The following is a 23,506-nucleotide window of genomic DNA, read 5'->3' on the forward strand; positions in this document are numbered from 1 at the left end:
GTAACTGTAGCCAGTAACTGAAAGCTGAGAGGGTCATTTTTCAGTAAGGGACTTGAACTCACTGTACGCTGACAAATCCCTCCCTGTGCACTGACTTGACTTTTAAAATGTATGTGTTTCATTACATTCATTACATTAGCTTCTTCTCGTTACTTGTTAAGAGGTTGCCAAGCTGTGTGCAAACCCCAAGCTTTGATTTCACTTTAAACTGTAGTCACTTGCCTAGGGGGGAAAAAGTAGTTTTCTCTTCTTCCCAAAACCGCCTTCTGTTTATTTTTGTTTGTAGGCACCCATTGATAATGGTTCAAAAATCACCAGCTACCTTCTAGAGTGGGATGAGGTAAGTAGTAACTAGTTGAAATAAATACATAAATAAATGGCACTCAGACTTTACAAGGATTTTCTGAGTAAAGAAAAATAATTAAATACAGGGGAAACTAGAAGTAGGAAAATGAAATCCTGGTGGCATTAGGTGGAGAGCTGGGAGGGTAAAAGGGACAGTGGGGGGAATACTTCTCATTCAGTGTGTTTTATGCAGAGACACCACTCTGCTTCTGTACTCTTGAAATTTAACTTTTTATTGCTTGTTTGGTGTGCCTAATTTGTTAATTAGGATTACTTACTATTACTTGCTTTGTGATGTGTCTTAGAAGTCTGTTCATGATCACATTCTCCTGGATGCTAAATGCAGAATAACACTGTTTCTGCCTCAAAGGAGATAAGGCATGATTGTGCAGCCCTTTGTGCAGAAAATATATTCAGGGTTAAAATAATGGTGCCCTCTACATGGTGGCAATTAGTCTTCTTACAGACAAAAAGGGAAGTAAGTTCTATCTCCCGATGATCTTACACTGTTAGTGAGTATCATGCTGTTGGGGAGGGTGCCAAAAGCCAGATGTGGAGTGTTACTTGCTGGAGAGGTAGGTTCTAGTTGTGAGTTCTCCCTCCTTCCCCTAATTCCTTTATGCCTCCTTTCCATTGCACAAGACATATTTCTGCAGAAAGCATGAGTCAGTGATTATCATCTTTAAGGGAAAAAATGTGTTGGGTGGCAAAAGGCTTGGGTAACATGTTAAGAAAAAATAAAATAAAATGTGATGAGTCAGGAAATGAAGAGTGTGAAAGGGTGTTTCGTCGTACAGTCTGAGAAACATATCTTGAGGTTTTTAATATTCTAAAAATAATATTCTAAAGGGAATAGTATATTATGAATTGTTTTCCATCATTTCACTGGTAACATGTTCCCAGATCATTCTGCTACTTTTGACATTTGGAACCGTTCACTGTGCAAACATTTACTGTATGTACTATCACAGCAAGTGGGACTTCCATGATGAGAAACCCTCTGAACTGAACTAAAATTAAACAATAACTTCAGAATGGCTTGCTGCCCCCCTCTGCATAGTGGAAGGGGAAAGGTTGTCAGTGAAGAAGAAAAAATGATGGAGTGTGAGGTCCGGGAAAGGAAATAAAATAACATTTCTCCAAAAGGATGGGCCAGGATAATTCCATTATACCTTCTGTGATGTCTTGGATCTGCAGTTTTGATCCCTTGCAAGGCTTCCATTAACTGGGAAGCCATGGGAACATAACAGCACAGAGGAATGAAGTAGTGGAAACACATGGATGATTCCAGCCTGCAAAGGGAAGGGAAGCAACAGGATTGTCAGAAGGACCAACAACAGAGCATTTATACAGTGCACCTACTTTCAATGTGAATTTTGTCTGTGTGGCTCCTAGTCGTAATTTTTGATACCAGTCAGAGAATCCTACAGTACCCTTCCTTGTCTTTAAACCTTTTAATACAGAGCATATAGCTAGAAAGAGTGATCATGTCTATTTTCTTTCACAGAGCAAAAGCTGCTTTTTTTTCAGCTAGCTCATGTACCAATGGCAAAAAAAAAAAAAAAAAAAGCAAACCTGATTGCCTATCTCTTTTGATTACTTTTTCTCAGTAACAATCCTGAAATCTGAGATCCCAGTGGATAGCTAGCCAGCACAGATGAAAAAATGACAGCCCAATGTCATCTCCAGTGGTTTGACGTGCCTCGTGATGTGCTTGTCCAGTTGTGAGACAGTTAAAGCCACAGGTGTAGCTCATCTGAAAACAATTTTTAGTCTGATATGAGCCAGAAATGCAATTTTGAGTTGCTAAATTAAAATTTGATGTTAAGGCTTGCTAATGAAAACATCTGAAAATGCAGCTGGGTGTGCCAGAGGGCTCTTTTTGCAGGAGCCTGAGCTACCAGCTCGGTGAGATGGGCAAGCTGCTCTGCGCACCTTTCCAAGTTGTGTCCCTGATGCAGTGATGTGAACTCCCAAAGTTACAGCACCCAAGTACAGAAGATAAGTCACTTGTGAAGTCCTGTACCCTCTCACTGGGCCGTGTAAATGCCACATAAGCAAAACCACTGAGTTTGTTACAATGCCCCACTGTGTCCTGGTGAAATCAAGAAATAAATACGTGGGGGAAGAAGAGAACGCACACCAGGCAACAGCAAAAGCTATGCCAGAGCTCAGCTAGAGCAACATTCATTAGCTACGGGGCACAGAATAAAATATAAACACAGGAAAATCAGTGATGAGAAGGAAATTAAAATGTGACGGCAAAGTAGAGAGGGTTTTGCATGACTGGAGAACAAGAAATCCATCCACTAATAAAGCTAGAGTCTTAGTAAGTGGAGTCACTTCATAATGGGGGAGAGGATGAGAGTGAGCCATGAAAAACCCTCACTGCACATGTCCTGGGATCAGCACTGACAGGCTTCACCCCCAGTCTATAGGAATAAAACCAGTGTCAGGCATGGGAGGGGAGTGGGAGCAGCCGTGGGGTGAGCGAGCAGGGCCCTGTGCCCCCAGGACTGGTCCCTGTGCCCCAGCTCCCCCCAGCTGGGTTGGTTCAACCCCTGCAGCCTGCCACATGCAGTATCTCAGGCTTCACTCACGTCTGACCGAGGCAGTTAAAGTGGTGGTTTATAGCATCAGAAATGCAGCCAGGAGAGTAGATGGCATCGCTCCCCTATGCAAAAAATAAACGGTTGCTGTAAGATGATAGCAGAAGCGTCACGTTGCTTTACAGGGCCTAGGATTAGGTGGGGCTGTAAATTGCAGCAAGAGGACAGCACCTAATCCCTCCTGCAGCTGCCAGGCCCTGCGGGGCTGCAGCACCACGTTCCAGCTCGGCACTGGGGCATCTGCCTGGGACCGCGGGTGCCGTGCTCCTCAGTGAGCCTCGTGCAGGGAGGTGCTTGGAGCAGGCTCTTACTGTAGTTTGCTGATGCAGTGCTCTCCCCGTTCTCTGGCGTAGCTGTCTGTTCCCGTACACGTTTCAGAAATCTTCTTTTGTGCCACTGTGTTTTAGTGGGATGAGCTTTAGATGAAACCAAAATGAATTGCTTTTGTCTCTTTGCTGGAATTAGGTTTGTTGTTTCCTGACCTACTTGCAGGAAGAGAATGCTGTACTGCTTCATACATCGTTGGGTTGGTCCTGCCCAAATTCCTCTGGTTCTTCTGTTTAGTTCTAAATAATTATTATTTTTTTCCTGACTTGCAGACTGGAAAATAAAACAGTAGATGGACAAAGCTAATCCTGTTATTTCACCTTGTTCCCTCCCAGTTTGGATTCATTCGTTTGCATGGACTGTTACCTGTTGCTCAGAACAGGCAAACACTTTCTTTCTCAGTACTGCCACAGGTCTTTGAATTGTCATTGCGATGCCTCGCTAATCAGATAGCTTTGTGCCGGAATTGATCATTCAGGGTAAGCAAAAGGCTGATCTCAAAAGTTATGTTAAAAACCTACCTAACAGAAAGCATCGCTGTAGCAGGGCTGCTGCTTTCTCCTGATGCCAGCGTTCATCAACCTCAGTAACTGCAGTGAAAAATGCCTCTGGCAGTGCTGTAAGAATCAAGCCTTTGTTGCTAATTAGATGTGAAATGATCGTTCTGTGATTAAGTGGTAGTAAATAAATGTTTCTCTTGTGCATATGGGTGGTGGTAGTATCCTATTCATTCTCCATGGGGAAGTGGAGGACTGTTCCTGAACCAGAGACAAGGACATCTCTCATGCAGTGTGTGATGCTGCTGTAATTCTGATCCCCAAAGCGTTGTGATTTAACTGGCACAGAACAGAGACAGGTACAGTACCGAGCAATTTAATGATTTGTTGATGAGGAGTTGATTATTAAGTTTATATACAGATAAAGGGAGATCATTTTGTTCTACCAAGAAGTTTTAAATTTCGTGAGGTAGCTAGCTGGCAGAGGTGTACGAATTTATACTACCTGACACTGGTCTGTGCATCTCAGTGATGATCCACCAGAATTCGGGTACACAGCTCCATTCCCATGCTTGGGCTCGTGTTTGCTCACCCTCCTGCCCTCTGGGTCTGTTTTGTGCCCGTGTCACTGCAGTTACACATGCCAGAGCATAGTCTTGGATAAAATTTTCATTACACACCTATTTGAGGGATGTTTCCTGTGCTGTTTCTAAACGCTTACATATACAGAAAATGCAGCCCCTCGTAGAAGAGCCTGCATCACAAATGCATTGCAGAGATATTAGGGTGAGTTTGTAGTAACCGTTGACAGTTTGCATTGCAGCCTCGTGCCAGATTGAGGATCAGTCTGTTGCTTTTTATTGCCAGTGTGAAGCAAACACAGAAGGTAACGCTAGCGTGGCCTGCAACAGATTGGTGCCGTGCCTCCTGGTTGCAGAGCTGCTGCTGGCAGCTTTTGTTCAGTCTTTTGCTTTGAGGTCTTGGGAAGGACTGTGCTGTTTCTACATCCACCCTACCTGCAGTGGCTCATCTTCTTTTGTGTTTACTGTGTCTGCTGCAGGGAATGCAGTCAACAAAACTTGTTTAAATTCTCATAGCTGGCATCTCAGTAAACTCTGAGCTCCACAAGAAACTTCAGCGCCCTGTTTTAATGGAATGCATAGCTTTAAATAGAGCTGAAATAGCAGGCAAAACTTTTAAATTTGTGTTAACGTGCTGTGTTATGGCAGTGTGCAAATTGTAATGGATTTGTAGAACTGAATTGTTCTGGTTTCCTCGGACAGGCCCTGCTGACCAGCACATTATGGGATGGCGTTGTGAACAACAGGGAACATAGGCTGGAGAAAGGAGAGCTGGTGAAGAAGTCAGCCAGTGTCTGCTCTCCCTCTGAAATCTGTGGATTAGAAATATTTGCAGAAATGATACAGTATATTTTAAGCAACTTATGAAACATTATTGAGAGGATTAAAACTTGGATGCTGAGCGTACAAAGAATAGGAGAAGGATTCTGGGAAAGCTGCAAGGCTCTTGGGTGGCAGCCAGTACCAGCCTGCCAGTTGTGCTTGTCTATAATTATGCCAGCATTAGAGCTTTCATAAATCTTGGGAGAGAAGGAGCGGAGAGACTATTTCCAGGCTATTAATGCCAGGATAATTAGAAATATCGGCCAGCCTCTCCAATTAGTGCCAATAGAAGGCAAAATACCAGCCAGTCTGAGTGATTTGAATACCAGTCAGTCTCTGAGCAAGTCTGGGGAATGTACAGTACCGGGTCTAGAAGAAAAATGTATATGATATCAGAATTTTTATTACCATAAGGTTGACGATAACTTTAGTGTCTGGCAGTCTTTGTAAAGTTTTAACCCACCAGTTAGTCAAACTGGGGTTTCTGTGGTCCAGTGCTTTCAGTTCAGGCGTTGTGCTACAGGTGAGACTTCCCTTTTCAGCCAGCCACCACTGTACATCTGTTTATTTAATTGCGTGCTTAGCGTTTGGCCACTCTGCTTCTCCAGGAGAAGAAGCAGAGGAAAATGATGGAAAAAAGTACACCCGTAAGCATAAAAACAGGGAAGTCAGGATGATTTTAAACAGTTAAAGAAAAGTTTATTCAAGGCATCTGAATCTGCAAAAGTTTGCACAGGAAAAAAAAGCTATTCTTAGTAGTCCTGCACTGATTAATGGATATTTTATTAAAACATAGGATTGGTAATTAGGTTTTGTGTAGTCTGGATATTAAACAGGTTATCATTGAGCTGGGAAACACTTAGACCTCTTATTTTTGTTGAAAATAATTTTTATCATGCAACTGTATGTCTAGGGATTTAGATTTGAAAAAGTGCTCTCACTTACGAGGGACTTTGGCTTTAGGATTCACGATTTTCTTCCAGTTCCAGCCCTTAATTTAGTTGATCTGTACCGTAATGTTGCAGCCAGAGCAGGTGGGTGAAGTTGAAGAAGATTGTGGATAAAACCAAGTTGTAGAGCGAGTGTTGAACAGCACTGGGGAAATAAAAGTAAGTTACAGTTGTTTACCAGTGTGCTAAATGTCCCTTTAGTGTCTCCAAATGGTTGTGCAGCGCTGGAGGTCTGCACGATTGTTTCTAGTTTGGTAAACACATTTCAGAGATTTACTACAAACATTTTATGGACTTCTTGCTTCTGTGTTGCAATCCGAATGAGAAGAGGTGGGAATTGATAGAGGCTGGAGAATGGTGTCAGGGAAAAATGTCTGTCCCACTCGGGCACTTTGGAAATCTTCAGTGATGAAGTAATGTATCGAGCATGGAAGAAGAACAGTGCCTGGAAAGAAAGAGCCCAAGGAGGAGGTTGGGATGTTTGGAAGTTAAGTGCAAGGAGAGATGCCTGTATTATTAATTTTCCTCATAGTTTGCTTGTGTCTAGAAACATCGATTCTTCTGTCAAGCTGTGAACTATGTAGTCTCATCTATGGGCAGGTGTTAATTTTACCAAGGTAAAATAAAAATACAAACCTGTAGAGGCAGGTGCCAGGCGTCCAAATGGCACAGTGCAGCTCTTGGTGCATCCCTGCCACTTCCTTGGAGGTGTCTGTGCACCAGTTCGAGCGCTTGGTGGTGTTCTGCTAGGCTTCTCTTCTGCTGTGCCTTTGGGGACTTTGTGACGTTACTGTGCAATGATTTTGCATTCAGATTTTGAAATTAAAACAGTTTAAACTCTGTCATCTCACGTAGGTGTTATTTGTATAGAGTTGAGCAGCCTGGGCCCTTTGTCAGCACTCCGTCCTGAAGGACCCCAAAACCACTGTTTCTCATGTGTGAGTGGGGTGGGGTAGGGTGAGACCAGCTGCTCTTTGACGTTTTGGAGGCTGTCCTGCAGCAACTCAACATTTTTTAATCCTAGCTCATATATAGTTGGGTGGGATTGAAAAGGTTTTTGTTTTATTTTAAATGAGGAGGGGGGTTTTTGAATGCCCCTGTCCTGGCTTGTACATGATGTGCCTCGGGAAGTATTTGGGACTTAGTTTTCTCAAGACCATCTCATGCTGCTGCCCCGTCTTGGCTTTGTCAGGGCTCATAGTAGCTCCAGGTCAAACTAATGCGAAGCTCCCACATGTACCTTTGACATCCAACTTTCTCAACAAGGTATCATGCTTTCCAGCAGATCATCTCTGCCATCACATGCTGCATGCTCTGAGCAGCCAGGTGCGTGTCCGGTCCCACACTGCTCAATATGGGTTCCATCTCCATGGGTTCAATCTCTGCTGCCCTTAGGGCACACGTCTGAGCGCTGTGTGGGACGGGGTTAAGGCTGTGCCCGTGCTCACCCGTCCCTGGAGCAGCGGGAGTCGGTGGTGGGCTGGACGGCGGGCAGCGAGAGCCCTCTTGTGGGATGAAATGTTTTTGAAGGGCTTGTAGGGTTTACGTGGAATTTGGTGTGCAGAGGGTAGCGCTCAAGAAGCGTTACAGGGTTCCTGTGAGCGGGTCGATTCACAGATGAATCTCACACCTAACTTAGACATTTCTTCGTTAATGAATAAATCTGATTTCAAGTATAATGACAAGCTGTAAATACATCTCATGAAGGTAAGAATCTGGAAAGAGGAGGAATCAGACAACAGACTGATGGTGTTATGTTATTGTTTTAGGTAACGTTGCGATGCTGTCAGTGACTTCAGAGTTCTGTTTGCACAGTCCCTGTGTGAAAGCATCTAATTCTAATATCATTTAACAGTTCGTCATAGGATAAGAAACGTCTGGTTTTGTTTTGAAGCTATCTAATTACAGATGATTCTCTTTCTAGGGAAAAAGGAACAGTGGTTTCAGAGAGTGTTACTTCGGAAGCCAGAAGCATTGCAAGTTGACGAAGCTTTGTCCAGCTTTGGGTTACACCTTCCGATTAGCAGCTCAGAATGACATCGGTACTAGGTAAGTTATCCCAGGATGCACACTTCATTGACAAAAAGTGGTAGTTGAAGAGTTTAACTTGCAATATGACAGTGTAAAGAGGGACTTCTGACTTTCTTGATTTATTTTTTTTCCCTCTTTATGGTTTTGGATTGAATATCTGATGTTTGATCTATTATTAATGCTTTAATGTATATCACACCTTCTCCGGTGGTATCATTCACCCCCAGGGAATTGCCACGTCCCTTCAGAGTGATGAGGTTGGTCGAAGCAGATAGACTCCTTTTGAGGTGCTAAATGGTGTTTTGTGGTCTATTTCTTACACAAAAAGAATACATCTTTTATGTGAAACTCCCACTAGGGACCTCTGCGAACCAAGAAAAACAAGCAAGAGGAAGTTGAGTTACAGATTTTGAAAGGAATCTTGATGTATTTATTTTTCTATTTTAAAGCAAAGCCCTTCTGTCTTTTTTCAGCAGTACAGTCCTTTCCTTCTTCAGGGGAACTGGCAGGGCTGGCTGACAGGGTGGGAAAGAAGGGGGCAAGAACCGGGACTGAGAGGGGACGGGCACACTCAAGGGTACTGCAAGATGGGTTTCAGAGTCTTCTTTTTTGCCTGTGCACAGATGCATTTAAGTGAAGGTGATGAGAAATCAGGCTTATTCCAATTCTCAAGGACTTCCTGGGGAGCACTGGGCTAAAACACTGCCCAGCAAGGACCAGAGCATGTCCAAGACACGTCCCCGTGAGCGGCTGTGCGCCTCTGGAGGAGAGTAGGCGAGGAAGAGTTTAGCTGTGAAGAAGCTAAACATCCAGTGCTTTTGTATACTCATTTATTGTCCTTAGCTAAGCAGGATCTAATAATTATTACTAAAAGGAAAGAAAAACAACTAGGCTATAGCGATGTGCTTTGCTGAGGAAGATTGCTGTATCGTTCTGTCATCTTAAACACAAAACTCCTAGTGATATATGACTTTTAAAAGTTACTTGGTGTCCCTCTGAGATGTGCAGGGACTGTTCATGTTCCTTTTGCCAGTTTCTTTCAATATTACTTCCCTCCCTGTTTAAATAGTCCATGAACTGTGGAGGGACTTGAGCTGGAGCTGCCAAGTGCAAATGGAAGGGCACTGCCAGATGGTGGTGCCTCTGCGAAGTTCCCAGCTTTGGAATCTCTTCTTTTTGCCAGATTCCAGATTTTTTAAAAATGTTTTTGGGCATGCTGCACAACTTCTGCCCACCCACTCCCCCCCCCCTTTTTTTTTTTCTGTTATATTCTCTCTTTTTTTTTCTCAGGCTATTGAAGAAGGATTGGACTAACAAGTATATTCATGGTCAGCTGCTATGTGTTAATCTACAAGATAAGCACCAACAGCACACGGCTTGTTTTTTATAGACAGCACTCAAAATTATGACATGCTAATGTCATCTAACACTTCATATTTTAAGATGGTGTTGGTTAGTTGTAATGCTTGTGGATTTATCATTTGAGATGATTTTTTCCTTGTTGGGGTGCTCATTACAGGTGTTTTTGTTTTTTTCAACACTCATACATCTGTTGTTTTTGAGAAAGAAGACCCACAAAAAGTAGATACGGATTTTTGTGTGCATTAAATTCATGTGATGGCTTTGTTAAGAAACAATATACCTTTGTACTTTGGAAACAGATCTGAAAATTGCAAGAACACTGCACTCAATTGAGAGTTCCGATGATGTGCTGCTGAAAATTCACCGAAATCTATCTATTTTAAGTTTTGATCTCAAATTTCCATTGTACTTTGTATAGTCTGCCTGGGGTGTTAGGAGAACTTCCCACACTTGTTCAACACAACCGCCTGTTCTGTTTCAGGGCATTGTGTGCTGGGATTTAGACAAGATGAGAGCATGCATCTCTTCTGCTGCAGATGTTCTCTTTCTTTGCAACCTGAGCTTTGTGAAAGAATGACTTTATTGCTCAGCTTTGAATGCAAAGAAATTTGGGCAGGGAAGGTCAGAAAGGAGCAGAGCCAGCCTGGAGAGTTGGAAGGTATCTGTGCCTACACCAAACAGCTCCTACGTGATGCTAAGCGTGTGTGGCCATGACTGGATAGGTTTTCCCTGCTTTCTTTGGAGAGGGATGTGTGAAGCAGAGGGACTAGATTTGCTGAAGCACTTGGCTTTCAAGGCTGTAGCTTGAATAGAAATTGTGTTCTGAGTGTACAAAGGTAGAAACTACATGTAAAGTTCAACTTCTAAAAGCTGAGAAGTTGGACATTATTTGCTGTGCTTTATTTTCCTTTTGTTAAATTAGATTTTTTTCTACTTCACAGTTAATAGTAAGTTAATCTGAGTCAATCCATTATTATTTTCCTAATATTATTGCAATGAAATCCGTAAAAATGGTTGTGAGGACACTTGTAATCCTGCATTTGTTTCTATTTTTTGGTTCTGGCTTTTCCCTAATTTTGTGTGCTCATCTTTTCCACTTGGGCATATTAACATTGTCGAGATTTTTTGAAAATACAAAAAAAAATAAATAGTAATCCATCTATATATGTGAAAACACTGTGCTGTTCTTTTAAAATATTCCTCTCTCCTTCTCTGTTCTTGTATAGTGGGTACAGCCAGGAGGTGGTATGCTACACTGCAGGTAACATTCCTCAGACTCCTTCTGCACCAAGGCTTGTTCGAGCTGGTGTTACGTGGGTTGCATTGCAATGGAATAAAGTAGAAGGATGTACACCAGAGGAAGTGATTTCCTACACCTTGGAAATTCAAGAAGAAGATAATGTAAGTGCTGTGTTACTGTGAAGCGTACTGAGTGGCTCAAATTGAGTTTCCATTTATTAGTCCAAGTTTATTGAAAATATTGTGGATTCCTGTTTTGGAGGGCCATTGCAGTTAATACTTCTGTAAGGGTTATGTGAGGACTCTTAAAACTTTATGTAACAGAAAAAGCATTTTAATAGAATGCCTTTTAAGAGTACTCAGTACTTGGCAGGGCAGAGATGTGTGATTTGTTCAGCTTCACAGTAGAATTTTGAATCCTTAGCTTAAAAAGTAGCTAAAATTCTTAGCTAAAAGACTGTGCTGTCATCCGTGATTCGTTTACAAAGCTTCACAGGAGTCCATAACCTATAGGGCAGTTTATCCTCCATGTTCTGCTGAGTGGTGTGCTTGCTTTCTGTAATCATCTGTCACTTTTATTCCTCTTAAAACATGTTAAACTGTTGTTACTGCTTTTAAGCTTATTTTACAGCAAAATTATATTATTCAGGTTGGTTGCACCATCCTTCTAGAGGCAACATTATTGTGACCTAGTAGCTTAAAAAAAAAGCAAGCAAACCGAAAACAAACATAAAATTCACTCAACTATGAAGCCCCTTTGATACAGCATATTCTAGCTGCACACTAATACGGAGAGCATTTACTGGAATTTCTTTCTCTCTCTAGGATAGCGTGTTTCACCCAAAGTACACTGGAGAGGAGCAAGCCTGTACTGTGAAGAATCTCAGAAGAAGCACACAGTATAAATTCAGGGTAAAATCTTCCTCCTCTTGTCACTGCACAGTATTTTCTGTCTTGGATGTGTGTTGTTTTTTTCGAGGCACTGTAGGGAACCTTTATTATTACCTGCAAAACTGAGCCATCAAAACCAAATTCTCCCTGTCACATAAGGCATTATTTTATATGAACACCTGATGGATGAATCCGGTCAATCTGTGAGCTGCCATGGGCATGAGGTGTCTGGGAGCCAAGTGCTGCTGCACAAGATGGTGTTTGGCTGCACCACCCCTGTCTGCCAGGGCCTGCAGCAAGCTGTCTCCTCCAGACTGTGTGCTCCTTTGCAGGCTGGAAGACCTTGTGAAGGTGCATGAACTACTTCAGGAACTGGAAAGCGGGTGCAGCGTCGTGAAGAGATGATGCCTTTTAGTTCAGTGTTGTGGATGCTTAAGTGCTTTTCTGCAGTGCTGCTTGCAAATTAAAAATGAATTTTTCACAGCTGGGTTGATGATGGGTTGAACTGGGCTTCTTCCTCGTGTCACCGGCTCGGAGCACAACTGTAATCTGACAGTAGTGAGACCTCCCCTCATTGCACATGGACCATCATTAGTGAGCTGTGAAACTTGGGAAAGGATCCCCAAAACAGTAAAAAACAAAACGCTAAAACAGTAGTGTCACAGCAGCATTTTACAACTAGCAGTAGGGACTATACTGCTAATTCTAGGCTTGTCTTTGAGCCTGGGCAAAATAGTTGGTTTTCTTGTATGGCGCTCTGGGTAATAGAGATTGTCCAAATCTCTTGTAGGGGGTGGGAGGGTTTAATTTATGTAAATCAGTGTCCACTTTAGAGAGGGGACATCCTGCTAAAAATTTTGGTCAAAATTAAGGTTGGTTCCTTAAAGTGACAATGGAAGTGTAATACACCTTTGTAAAGGGATTTGTTCAGCATCACATGAGGGTTTAGCACGGGGGGCAAGTGACACAAAGCACCTGAAAAGGTGCAGAAATTTCACTCTCCCAAATGTTTGAATTACCACCTAGAACCAGCAGTGACTGTTTCTAATGAAGTTCCACAAACAACAGTGCTGGTGTATACTGTGTTGTAATGTTATCAGTGAGATGGAAGCAGAGTGCCATTTTTATTTCTAGTAAGAAGATGAGAAACTCTAGTTTGGGGAAGCAGGGGCTCGGAAAAAGCATTGCATATTCCAGCTGAAGAATCAGGTTAATATGAATTTTCAGTTCCCACTGGGCCAGTGCAGACTTTAGCTATATGAATAAAGGAAATTATAAGTTAAAAATAAGTTGTATTACATTTATATCTCAAACTGTTCCCCTGGAGCTGTTACTGAGATATTTGTCTGACTTACATATCTGGTGTTCATGGTAGGATGTCTTAAATTGGAGAACAGTCAGAGAAGAGCCAAGAGATAATTAAATAATTCAAAAACATGGCAGTAAAAAAATAAAGATGCCAGGAAGAGTAGGGTAGCAGGTCATCAAGGATGTCCACAGTGGTTGAAACTTTCATAACTGGCTATTCAGTTTAGCAGACCGAATGTGTAGGACTTCAATAAGCAGAAAATTGGGAGCCAGGCAAATTCAGTGAGAAACACAGGGTTGGTGATAATTTGGAATTCTTGTCTGCTGACAGTTTTTCTTATTTAGATCATACAAAGATGTAAAGCCATACCTTTTAGAAAAATAACAAATAGCTATAAGAAAAACTTACACAGGAGTCAATACTGGCTTTGGCTTCTTTAAAGCAAGCATATGGGCTGGTGAACCTCAATTAATTTTTTGGCTTTAAAAACTACAAATTGTTTTCCCCAGAAGCCTCTGTTAGAAGAGGGGATAGAAACGACCATCCTGAGAATATCAGAGCTTCCCAAGTGGAAAAGTTCCTGCGAGCTTAATATTTACTCTTAGCAATTACAATAAATATTTTATTACTCACTTCCTTGGCAGCAGATTCATATCCCGGAGACTATTCTGAGCTGATACAGCTCTCACCAGCCACAAAGCATTAGACCATTTGGGGTTTCTTCCTGATCTGCTCCGTCTCCTGGCCAGGTCCTCGGGTCTTCTCGTAGCTTAGCAGCGTTCTCACTGAAGTCAGCAGAAGGTATTCTTGAGTAGAGACAAAAGATTTGGCTGAGCAAATTTACTTTGGGCACATCCTGCCAGTTTTGGTGACTGTCGATTATGCCTTTCTTGTTTGCCTGTCATACTACTTGGGGTTTTAATTATGTGATTACTGATAGCCTGAAAGAAATTGTTCTAAATAGCAGTTTATACCTCCAAAACAAAAATAGCACAGTTGTTATCTTCATCTTCAGTGAGTAAATAACTTCGAGTTGCCATGTGATTCTTCTTTGTTGTTGTTCAGAGAAAAACAGCAATGCTGTTATCTTAAGCTTACGTGGTGGTGGAGGGGGTGGAAAAATCGATGTAGTTTCTAAAGAAACAACGTTGACAATCAGTTGTTATTAAAATCCCACACGCTATTTTGGGAAGTGACATGCTTTCTAAGTTAATGATATTTGTGTAGTTACTAAAGGAAGTATTGTACAAAACTGTCAGAAAAAACGTCACAGTAAGCAATGTTAAATTTGTTGCATTTTTTTGTTTCAGCTGTTTGCTTCTAATGTGGAAGGAAAGAGTTCTCCAAGCGAAGTTTTGGTCTGTACAACAAGCCCAGACAGGCCAGGACCTCCAACCAGACCGATCATTAAAGGGCCAATAACATCTCACGGCTTTAGTGTTAAGTGGGGTAAGCAGGTTCAGTTTGGCATAGGAGAGCTTTGGAGGGTCATAATGTTGAATATTGAATTCAAATAAAATTCTGTAAATGCATCTTATACCTTAGGTATTTCATGCCATTTGTAAGTCCATAAAGTTAAAAAAAAATAATAAATACATCTGGAAGGCTGGACAGCTCAATTGTCTGAATATTTTGAAGGATGTTTAAAAGAACTTACGTTTTAAGAATCAGATTTTTTTTTCTTGTTTTTAATTAATTAACTCGGAGTTTTAATCAAGTGTGCATTCGGGCTTGTCTTCTATTTTGTGTCCCATTGCAGATGGACACTGCTTACCCTGCAGCTGCTTCCTTTATCAATGGGACAAACCTCCATACCGCATCTTTTTCAGTTCTTTTTCCATGCATTATGTTTATAGCATCTCTGAAATGTTAGCCAGCCACCTTATTCTGACTCATTCTGAGAACTAACTTCTGCTACCCACTTCTGCTATAAATTCGTCGGTGTAGTTAGTGTGGGGGAGTTAGTTTGTCGAGGAGAAAGAGCAGATTCAAAAACAGTTTCTGTATTCTTTTTTGTTCTATTTCATTCCTATTCTTGATTCACTAACTACTTGCCTTGATTGTTGTTGTTTTTTTCAGATCCTCCACAAGATAATGGTGGTTCAGAAATCCTAAAGTACCTATTGGAGATTTCTCAAGGAAGTCCTGAAGGTAAACTTGAAACAAGTTTTATGCATTTTAATCCATGCTGGCTACTCAAAAGTACTGGCCCTTTAGGCTCTTAGTATGATAATACTGCAGATATGATTGAAACAGAGTTATGTACTTGCAGTCTTAAAACCTGCAGGATTTCTGGGAGAGTTTTGATTATTATTTTTTTTTAATTTTTTGAGCAAGTATACTTGTTCTCCGTGACAGGTGGAATTTTATGTTACAGGGCTGAATTTATTATTCTATTTTATATTTTTAATATATTTTAGAAATATATATATTTGTATGTATATGCATTTCTATGCACATATTTCTGTGTGTATGTGTCTATGTATGTCCTGAAGCAGGAATAATGTTCTTAATAATATTAAAGCTAATGACTTTCCTGAAACAAATCATTCATGAAAGACCATATTAAGGGTTTTCTTTTCTCCTAGACAGTAGTAAACTTGTTGTGTTGTACTTTTATAAACTTGGATATATCTCATTTTCTAGCAAACCAGTGGGAAGTGGCATATAGTGGATCAGCAACAGAATATACCTGTACTCACTTGAAACCAGGCACTTTGTATAAACTCCGGGCATGCTGTATCAGCACTGGCGGACACAGTCAGGTAAGTATTATTTAACAGTAAGGGCTATTGGTTTTACATTTTTCAGAGATTTATCTGCTATATATGGTAAATATTTTTTTAAAAGCAAGTGAATATATTTCGTGTAGCACAATAAAGCAACACTGATTGCTGTTAATCTTCTGTTGCAAGTTGACGAATTTTTCAAGACTTATATGTGCATCTGATGACTTTTTAGTCAAATTGCAATTCAGCGTGGTTTGCTTTCCTCAGAACCAATCTGTAAATGTTTATACTTAAGCTAGAAAAGACCATGATGTTTGTGTGATCTGACCACTTGCTTGTGAAAGGCTACAGACTCTGATCTGTGTGAGTCTCTACTGACCAACACCTGTGGCTGAAGTTGTAGTAGGGGTAATCGCCTTTCATGTGGCTGAATCGTTCTTTATGCATTTAGGTTCCATTTTCCAGCCACTGATTCCTGCTATTCCCTTCTTTGATTTAAAGTCATTTTATTACCTATGCTTCTGTTCCTAGTGCTGTGATTTTTTATGCTTGAGTACATTAGCACTCAATACTGTTTTAGAAAAAAAAGGAAAATTAGAATAAAGAGCCCCAAAAATTAGCCAACAAAATTTCTGTGCTACAATGCTAATGAAAGAATTCATTATTCATTGCATTTGCAAGAAACACGCTTGATAGCATCTCCTATCCTTTATTGTTTATGTAAACCACTAATAAATGGCTGTTGTAGAACATAGTTCTTTTATCACTTCCTAATCATGGCTGATTTTATAGGCACTAATTGTACCACAGAGCTAACTTCAGCTCCTCTTCTCTTCCAGTGTTCTGAAAGTTTACCTGTCCGTACGCTAAGTGTTGCACCAGGCCACTGCCGGCCACCAAGAGTTTTAGGGAAGCCGAAGCACAAAGAAGTTCAGCTACAATGGGGTAAGCCGCTGGAGCACATCACTGTTAAATAGCTTGGAGCATTTGGGGTGACATTTAAATCCTGCTTCAAACAAACACAACTCATGCGATACCAGTAATTTTGTAAAGAACTTGGGCCATGGACATGACACTAAACAGTCAAAAATACACAGTTTTTCAGAATACAAGATACATGCCAGTATGCAACAGATTTTTTCTTTGCTATGGTAAACTTGCAGCATCCAAGACTCTTTGTGGTGTCAACTGATAAGCTAAATTCTAGAGCAGCACCATTTCTAACTGACAAATATATCTCAATCCAGTATAAAAAGCGACTTATGCATGCAGAAGATCATGTTGTTTCCTAGAAGATGCACCTTCTGGTGGCACTGCTTTTCAGAACCCCAGACAGGCTGATTCGGCAGTACTGGCTTGTGACATAACATGGAAATATTACCAAATATGTTGTTTTCATGGTGGAAAAGGTGCCTGTAACAAACCAAATACAGGCACGGAAAACAAATTGAGTTTTGCAAAAAGCTGTTATTCCAAGTGACACTTAGGGTTTAGATCATTGTACTGAGATTTAGAATCTCATAAATGTTAGCAGTGTGACTAACAAAGTTTGAGAATGGCAGTTGTTTGTGTTTTTATTAGGTGTTAGTGGGGCTTTGCCAGAAATTCCATGTGTAAGTAGTAGTTTTGGAGTGTACATGACCCTCACTAGCTTGTGTCCAACAATAGCCAGCAGCCAAGATTAGGTCAGACAGACACCATGTGCCTCATAATTTCTCTCTGACCCAGAAGGAATGTACTCAGCACTCGTCTAGCACCAGTCTTAAGTTTTCTGTACCTTTTCTCTCTTTTGCCTTATCAACTTTTTTTTTTTTTTTTCCAAAAAACCCCACCTTTGATATGGGGGAAGAAACAGTTCTTCAGAAGAGGATGGTGGCTACTTTGCTTTGCTTAAAAAATAGCTGGGCACCTGCTGGTGCCAAACAGAGTCTCCCAGGTTGAAAGATCATCCTTGCCTTGGGAGGAGCTGCTGATCTTGCATGTGATGATCTGACCTGGTGTATGTTTAGAGTTAAGAGTAGTTTTATTCATTGGCCTTAAAAATGTTGATTATATGCATGGTGAAGATACTGCAGGTAAGGCATCTATCAAAGAGGAAAATCATTGCTGACAGTATGTGAGTGTATATAGTGTATGTGATTGTATCTATGTGTTGTGAATTAAAAAAACTAATCTTCCTGGCATATGCCCGTATGTTGTTAGTGAATTATGTGTTTTCTTTCTAGACGTCCCTCCATCAGAAAGCGACTGTCCCATCTCAGAGTACAGTGTAGAAATGACAGAACCAGAAGAAGTTGTTTCTGAAGTGTACCATGGTCCTGATCTGGAGTGCACAGTCAGCAACCTTCTTCCCGGCGCAACGTATCAGTTCAGAGTGAGAGCTTTGAACGATGGCGGGGTATGTGATTTGGCTTTTTCTCATTAGAGGTAGTAAAATGCCTGAGTTGTGTGATTCTGGACAGTGATTGCATTAGAGCTGATGATCAGAAAGGTGAAACTGAAGATAGGCAAGAGAAAAAGTGAGAAATGCTTAATAGAACTTTTGAGGAAGAGCTGTGGTTTTGGATCTGGTAGTCTTTTAAAATAAGATTTCATGTACTAACATGAATTGACTGGCCAAAGTCAGCTGGACCAAAACATGCAGCAGTCATATCTGCTTACAAGAAGGAATCTCTGTACTTCCACTGCATTCCTTTATTGTTTTCAAATCTTAACTGTGTAGTAACTGTACTCAGAGGTGCAAAGTATTTCTAGCTCCTCTCTCGATTAAATGGAGGGGCTGGTTTTGGCTTGGTTGTTTTTGTTTGTTTGTTTGTTTTTTAACCAAATGTGAAATAGGGGTGAAGGAGTGTTCTTTACCAAATACATACACCCGTCTCCCTCCTGTTAAGTGAACAAAACAACAGGAATCAATACATGAGTTTTTTTGAAGTATATATCTTTTGTAATTCAAACAAAGCAATCAGTGTTAGCCGTCCTTGCTAGCAGAGATGCCTGTTGAGAGGTTTTCTGGAACAATTTTGGTGTTGTTCAATCTTTGTAATGGCTCACTTTTCCATACTTATTAGTATTCCATTCTAAAATAAGCAAATACCAGTGTTTCCTCTAATTGCTTATAGTCACATTCCTTTGTTCCGGAGAATGGTTTCTAATTAGCTTGGGGATGCACTGAACAAGGTTCATTATTCCGCTCTCACAGCCTCAGGCTGCTTCCACCTTCTCTCTCTCCTGTCCTCGCACTGCCGGCTGAAGCCAGCTTTCCAGACTGTTGAAATCTGTGTTTCTGTTTCTTTTGCTAATTTTTACCAAGGCTCAAAAGGTCTGAACAGCTGGCCGAGCTTCATGTTGAGGCCTCTGACCGCTGGGCACGGTGGCATGTGGTGTACGTACCTTGTACCACTGCTCACCAGGTGCTGCTGTTAGACACCCAGACTGCAGCTCCATCATATGCCATCCTTTTGCAGTTAACTTGTGGCAGATGTTTCATACAGAAGTTGGGTTTGGACTCCAGTACGTGCTTTGCTATTGCTGAGCTCCTCCTTAAAGCCAGGGAAAGCCAGTTATGCCAGGCTGTGGCATAGCCATGGGAACACATTACTCTGAGCTAAGGTAGAGGAAAAGAGTTTCTCAGTTTTCTATTGCTGAGCACACATTCCTGCTCTTTGATGAATTAGAAGTGGCTTACGCTTTCACGAGCACTCACCGCTTCACAGGACGATGCCCTGGAGCAGCTGAGGTGCAGTCTGCCAGTCTGCTCCTACCCAAGCTCTCCTCACATTTTAACCTGGCAGAACCTTGCATAGTCCAATCCTGTGCTCTGATATTTGGTGCTGCATGTTGGAAGCCTAGCTCATCTTTGAGAGAGATTATTGCATTCAGAAAGTTTCTGTGTGCTGTTCCTGAAAATCAGTTGAAAAAAAAAAAAAAATCATTTGAAAAGCCTTTGAGGAACATGAGATGCGTGTATGTTTATGTATTAATGTATAGATATCTTGTTTCCCTCTAGTACGGGCCGTATTCAGAAGCTACAGAAATCACCACGGCAGCAGGACCACCCGGGCAGTGCAGAGCACCTTCTCTGTCCTTTCTGTCTGACACACGTGTACTTGTAAGCTGGGAGGTAGGTCAGGTGCCCTCATTTAACTTCTCTTTTACTTACCCAAACTAATGTGATCGCTGTGCACTTGAAAGCTGGCTCAAGAGCTGTTAACTGGTTTAGAACAATTTTTTTTTTTGCAAGAAAAGTGTATATAGAAACTCCTCTATTGTAGAAAGTTGTCATCTCTACTTTTCTTTTTAAAGCATTGCATAAAGTTGATCATGAGTCATCTGGACCAGCATTCAGACACAAGAACTCCTACACTGGCGTCAGATGATAGAGAGTTGGTCTGTTTAAAGTGCACTCTGCAGGCTTTTAGCATGTCAGAATGTCCTGCGGTAGAATTGTGAAGGCAAATATTTGATTTTGGCTAAAGCTGAAGTCTCTGATATGAAATTAACTCTTCACAAATGCTTACAGTTCAGCTTTTCTCAAAAATTGTTTGTCTCTTCCCCAAATATTTACTTTTATTTTTGTTTGTATAAGTTCTTTCTCTGTTCTCCACAACCTTAGACATTGGTTCTTTGATTAAGTCCTAGCTTAAACGCTGAAATGTGGATCGGTGTCATTAAGAAAAAAAAAAAAAAAGTTATGTAATTAAGGCAGAAAGGAATGGATGTCATAAATAAAGCTGTGATGCAGAACAATGCGGCTGTAATTCTGCCACAAACTTTCTCTGGAAACCTAGCAGCTATTCAGCACTGCATCTTTCAGTTTCCCTCCACTAAAGGATGCCTTTGTTGAGAAATGTTACTGATGTTCATGAGATGTTTTAAGAAAGTAATTGTGCTAATAATACATCTAAATAGAAACATAATCCAAGTTCAATTTTATAATGAAACAAGTGCATTTGATACACTTTTGGTGTGTTTTGTTGATATTTCTTGCAACATTTTGTGATTCTGAGATAAAGTTGCACTGAGCTTTTAGATGTTACCTTTTAGAAGTTGCAAGTGTTGAGATGCTCTTTTTTAGTTACCTCTCATGTTTAGCAGGCTTAGCAGTTGGCAGTACTCCTATAAAAGTAGCTGGAAGCCCAGGGACAAAGCTGGTGAACCCACGCAGGGATGCTCCGTACCTTTTACTAGTAGTCAGACCTGCTACAGTGGAAATTCCATGTGGTGTTTTGCTCAACCCACCACTCATCTTTGTTTTCCCAGTAACAGCTATATTGACAAATTTGCAGTTGCTAAACTGGGTGACTGTTTAACTTTCTCACAGTTTCTAGGGTTGCTGTTTTTTGTTGTTGTTGTTTTTGTTTTTTTTTTTCCAAGCAGATTTGCCTGTGTAGTTGTATCACTTTTCTAGTTCCCCATTCAGAGAATTAAAAAGAGAGCTTGTTGCATGCCATAATCCGAAAGTCTGTCATATCCTGGCCCACGCTTCCCTACATAAAGCAGAGATTCCTCAGAGCACTTCAGTTGACACAGCACAGCACTAGACAGTTCTTGTAAAAAATAAAATAAAATTTTGGTTCAGGAGCCACGGCATTACGCCTGCACTAGCTCATCTCCAGCAAATTCCAGTAAAAATATCTGGATAAATTCTGCATTCCCACAGACTTCAGAATAATAAAGGTATTGCAGTAAGTCTTTTTTCGCACATGAACATACAGAGGTCCACCCTCCCATATCCCGTGATTTGAGTAGTAGCTCAATATCTGACTTTCATTAAAAACCTGAGACAAGCTACTCAATTGCTGAGGTTGATCTTTTCTCCATAACATGAACAACTACGTCAGGCTTGAGGGCTAGCTCTGCCAGAGATGTTCTGATCACTTAACCGCATTGATGCTTTTTTGTGTTCTCCACAGTCGTGCTTCTGCCAAGCCAGTGGGGGGAGAATTTATTTCTGAGTGTTGTGATGAAAGATGAAGTAGCTGCATACGCTGTCTTGTTTCTGTGACTTTCAGATAAATTTTGGGCAGAATTGGCCTGCTTCACTAACCTATTATGGAACAGTAATTCAGGGCATTTCAATTTGCAGAAGTAATGGTGTATTAATTTCAAAATAAGAGATTTTTTTCATGTTCTTAATTCCTAACCAGTGAACCACAAGGATCTGAAGTACTCATTTTTTAATTGACATAAATATTTGTGTTGCAGAGTCCTGAATGTTCTGGGGCCGACATCTCTGAATACAGATTAGAGTGGGGAGAAGATGAGGGATCTCTACAGCTTGCATATAGTGGCACAGATACCTGTTTTGAAATCAGTGAGCTGTCAGCGGCAGCACAATACTGCTGTAGGCTACAGGTATGGAAGTTTATGCGTGCATTGCAATTTAAGATGTAAACATAGCTGCCTTCAGCTACGTGTGACTTTTTTTTTTTTTTTAAATATCATTAGCCACTATGAAATTACGTGCTCTGTAAGTTGGCAGCAATGTTAATTTATTTTAAATAATGCAGACTGTTACGTGGTTGAGTTTCAGCACTATTCAAAGTGATAAACAAGGGAGTTGGCGTAACTTCTAGCTCACGAAAATTGCTCTTGTGTCTCTTGTAACTTGTTTTCAGTGAATAATACTTTTAACAGCCACCTTGCCCTCTGATGTTAAAAAAAAAAAGATGTTTTAGACAATTAAAAAAAAAAAATTATTGGTTATGATAGGTAAACAACATTTACCTCCCAACTGGTTGTTGAAGATTCCCCTAGCTTAAATAATAAACTCCAACATCTGTTTCATTTATCAAATAAAGCAGCTGAATAGATTCCTATATACATAGGAGGTTATAGCTGCCAGAAGATGAGTCTTCATCTTGTTTTCTCTTACCATTTTTCTCATAGATCTGCAAGACTGAGTATCATATAGAGTCTCTATATGATCTCTATTTCTTCAATCTTTTTGTCTCATTTCAGTAAAAACTAAACATTAAAATACAATATATTAGTATATATAAAAATAAAAATACAGTGCTCTTTTCTCCTTTATGTCCACTGAAAAAATAAATGGAAAGTAAAGTAAGTGAGAGTAAAGTAAAAATACTTTTACACAAGATACCATTCCAGAAGATTTATTTGTATGTTAAGGCAGAATACCACCAATAAATCCAATGAAAAGTTAACCTACCCACCCAGCTGGCAGCGTGTGGACCACCCAAGGTCATTTCTTTGATCAAGGACAACATGCTTCTGTCAAGAGTTTCCTTATTACTTTTTTTTTTTTAACAGGATGTTGAATTTTTCATACAAAGTAGCTTTCGAGCGGTTGGCCAACAGCCAAAGAGCAAGGGCCTCACACCTTTAAGTACCCTCAACTGTGTTTTGTGACTTTTTGGGAACTGGCCCTATTCCTTGCCCTGGCAGTACTGGGGAAACTAATTGAAAGAACGTGGTTGGGTGGCTTGGAAGTCTGAGCCAGAAAGTGCATCTGTTTGCACAAGAGGGAAGGCATTCAGAACCCACTGGGCAGGGAGGAGAGCGTGAGACCACTTCTGCGGTGAATGGTGGGGAACTCCAGGAGATTTTGATGTTAAAAATGGAAACAGCCAGCTCTATGGGATCTTTAATTTCAAGTGGGCATTCATTTTAAATGACCTGCCACAAAAATGTTATATGCATTTACCTAGGTTTTAACATGGCTAATGTAATTTAATCCATCGACTGAAGTGAAATGCACGACAACACAAAGACATGATATTGAAATCCATCAGTTGGCTGTGCATTTCTTTTTAGAGGGCTTCATGCTGTAGATACAATCTGTGTTATATGGA

At 40.8% G+C, this 23,506-nt stretch overlaps 1 protein-coding gene across 4 annotated transcripts in view; it reads left to right on the forward strand.

Annotated features, from left to right (window-relative positions):
• Positions 1-23,506, forward strand: part of FNDC3B (fibronectin type III domain containing 3B) — a 174,267-nt gene that overhangs the window by 117,311 nt on the left and 33,450 nt on the right. For all 4 annotated transcript variants that reach the window (XM_068692941.1, XM_068692944.1, XM_068692943.1 and 1 more), the window contains 11 exons: positions 287-340; positions 8,056-8,180; positions 10,751-10,925; positions 11,589-11,675; positions 14,274-14,412; positions 15,043-15,114; positions 15,610-15,728; positions 16,532-16,637; positions 17,918-18,090; positions 19,699-19,812; positions 21,897-22,046. In XM_068692941.1, coding sequence (XP_068549042.1) covers positions 287-340; positions 8,056-8,180; positions 10,751-10,925; positions 11,589-11,675; positions 14,274-14,412; positions 15,043-15,114; positions 15,610-15,728; positions 16,532-16,637; positions 17,918-18,090; positions 19,699-19,812; positions 21,897-22,046 — 1,314 coding nt within the window. The remainder of the gene's footprint in view (positions 1-286; positions 341-8,055; positions 8,181-10,750; positions 10,926-11,588; positions 11,676-14,273; positions 14,413-15,042; positions 15,115-15,609; positions 15,729-16,531; positions 16,638-17,917; positions 18,091-19,698; positions 19,813-21,896; positions 22,047-23,506) is intronic.

Source organism: Anas acuta, chromosome 9 (genome assembly GCF_963932015.1).
Source record: "Anas acuta chromosome 9, bAnaAcu1.1, whole genome shotgun sequence".
In the NCBI taxonomy this organism is placed as follows: Eukaryota; Metazoa; Chordata; class Aves; order Anseriformes; family Anatidae; genus Anas; species Anas acuta.